A 2251-nucleotide genomic window follows, 5' to 3' on the forward strand; every position below is an offset into this window, starting at 1 on the left:
TCTACTTTTATTTTTACTGCACTTTACAACAGCAAATTAAATACAGGGAAGTGACATCCTATTGTTTTTGTTAGTTTGTTAACATAATAGACTCAAAGGGAGGGCAAGTACATGGCTTTGTGTTTGGTGTGTGTGTGTGTGTGTGTGTTAGTGTGTGTTATTACTGTTATTTAGCTTATTTTACTGGCTATTTCAAATATGTAATATTACCAATCTATTTTACATAGTTATCTGAACTTTTATATTGAAACAAGACAGGAAAAGAAAGTAAGCAATTTCATTTAAAAGCTGATCACGAAGATAATTAGAGTGTATTAGAAGGAAAGAAATGCTATTAGAATTGGAACACAATAAACACAAGGTGTACGCTTGACCCCAACCCTCCCAACTTCTGATTTAGGACAGGAGTGCCCATTTCCCAAAGGCCTTTTTAACAGATGCCTCTCAAGTAAAGTGAAGCATCACACTTCACATGGAACAGAAAAGAAGAACATGGCTGCTGCCTCAGATCTGGCCCTGTCCTCCTCATCTTCCACAGCCTCCATGTATTGCTCTGGCCAGCCCTGTGGCTGCTTTCTGTAGAACCTAGCTATATATTCCAAAGCTTTCATTTTGGTGATTTCAAGGTGAGTCCAAGGACCCCTTGTATTCAACTGGATTTGAGTAGGAGAGCGGGCTGCATTCTAGGTAGCATTGGCTCATTAGCTTACAGGTGATGGCATGTTTCCTCCATACATCAACACTAAATCTCCAGAGTAAGTTCCAGATCTTGGCCTCTCTGACACAGGTGCCCATTAGGAAGATCAAACCCAGGATTGGCATCATGTATTCTTGGGTGGGTCTGCCCAGGATTTCTAGCATTACTTGCTCTTCTTCTGATTTCGGTTGCTGGACAAGGAGGTAGATGTGCTCACTGGTATCAACCTCAATCAGAGAAAACCGATAAAACAGATCAAGAATTAGAGTGGCTCAGCTCAGGATATTTGGGAAGACACCCTCAAATTCTTTGCCACTGTGAGCCAATAGTGCATCCTGATGGATAGGCAACAACTCCTCAGTGACATTAATAGCCAACTGGACCAAATCATTTTCTTTATCGTTCATAGTGTCCTCTGACCAGAACTCTAAGCCAGCAGCCTGGCTTCTCTCTTTGGTTTTATCAGCTTCCAGAGCTTTGGTATATTATTCTGGCCAGCTCCGGGGTTCTTCATCATGGCCCTCTGTTACAAACACTAGGGCTTCCATCTTTGTGATGTCCCCGTGGGCTCTAGAGCCCCACAGGAACTCAAATTTGAGGGGATTAGTGCCATATACTGGCCAGTATTCCAATAAATCTCATACAGACAAAGTCAGTAGTGAGGAGGTTTCTTGTGTTCCCTAAGAGGTTGTTGATCCTCTGAGGCTCATATATCACATCTGCCTTTAATAGCAGGTCCCAAATGGAGGCCTCTCTTGCCCGGTTGCCATTCAAGTGGATGTGGCCTAGGACCAAGGCCAGGAGACCTGCTTTTGGCATGCCTAGAGTCTCTGCTAGCCGTTCAGTGGTCTGGGGACCTGGTTTACTGATTAGGTTGTAAGTGTCAGTCTGAGGATCAAGGACTCTCAGATTCAACCCAAAGGCCCTACCCAGATGAACTGAGGCTCCTCTGAGTATCTCAGGGAACTGATCTGAGTATTCTTTGAGAAACTCCAACATTTCTGACTGATATACCCCTCACTTTGACTTTTCATGCGCATAAAATTCACTAAAGCAACCGACCTCTCTTCTAGAGGGTCATGGACCCTGAGTGCCCCCAACCGTCAGGACCACTTGTGGATGAGAACCTCGATGACACTCGGTCCTGCGCAGCCTGGGGAAGGCTGGCAATCTGTGGGTCAGGGCTCTGGGGAGCCTTAGGGACTAGCATGGAGGTGGGGAGCCCGGAGGCATTAGTGTCCTGCATTTCACTCTGGCTATCGCTATAATCTGTAGTAGTCTCTGCGCTGCCTTGGCGCACATTCTGGCTTACCAGAAACATAGTTCCAGGAGACCAGAACACAAATTCGGAGGTCAACGATCCATCAGAGGGAGGAGTGTGTTGGCACCTTGGCACAGAGCGGAAGCCTGACACTGTGCGATTCGAAAGTGAGAGCTGGTGAGAAAAGCAATCTTTTTACACACGCAGCAGCCAGTTATGAAGGAAAACCTAAGAGCACCTAGCTTTGCCGCACCCTATGCAGGCCAGGCACACTCAAGTTCTGCAATGGGGTG

General features: G+C 45.9%; 1 protein-coding gene across 1 annotated transcript; it reads right to left on the bottom strand.

Annotated features, from left to right (window-relative positions):
* Positions 1-461: 461 nt before the first annotated feature.
* MAGEE2 (MAGE family member E2) lies at positions 462-2018 on the bottom strand (the record flags this gene model as incomplete). The annotated part of the gene is given in 8 exon segments (XM_080910099.1): positions 462-642; positions 644-969; positions 973-1182; positions 1186-1329; positions 1331-1710; positions 1713-1800; positions 1804-1841; positions 1844-2018. Coding segments are annotated over 8 exon segments (1542 nt in total).
* Between the last annotated feature and the right edge of the window lie 233 nt (positions 2019-2251).

This window comes from Micromys minutus, assembly GCF_963924665.1.
Source record: "Micromys minutus genome assembly, chromosome: X".
NCBI classification, from domain to species: domain Eukaryota; kingdom Metazoa; phylum Chordata; class Mammalia; order Rodentia; family Muridae; genus Micromys; species Micromys minutus.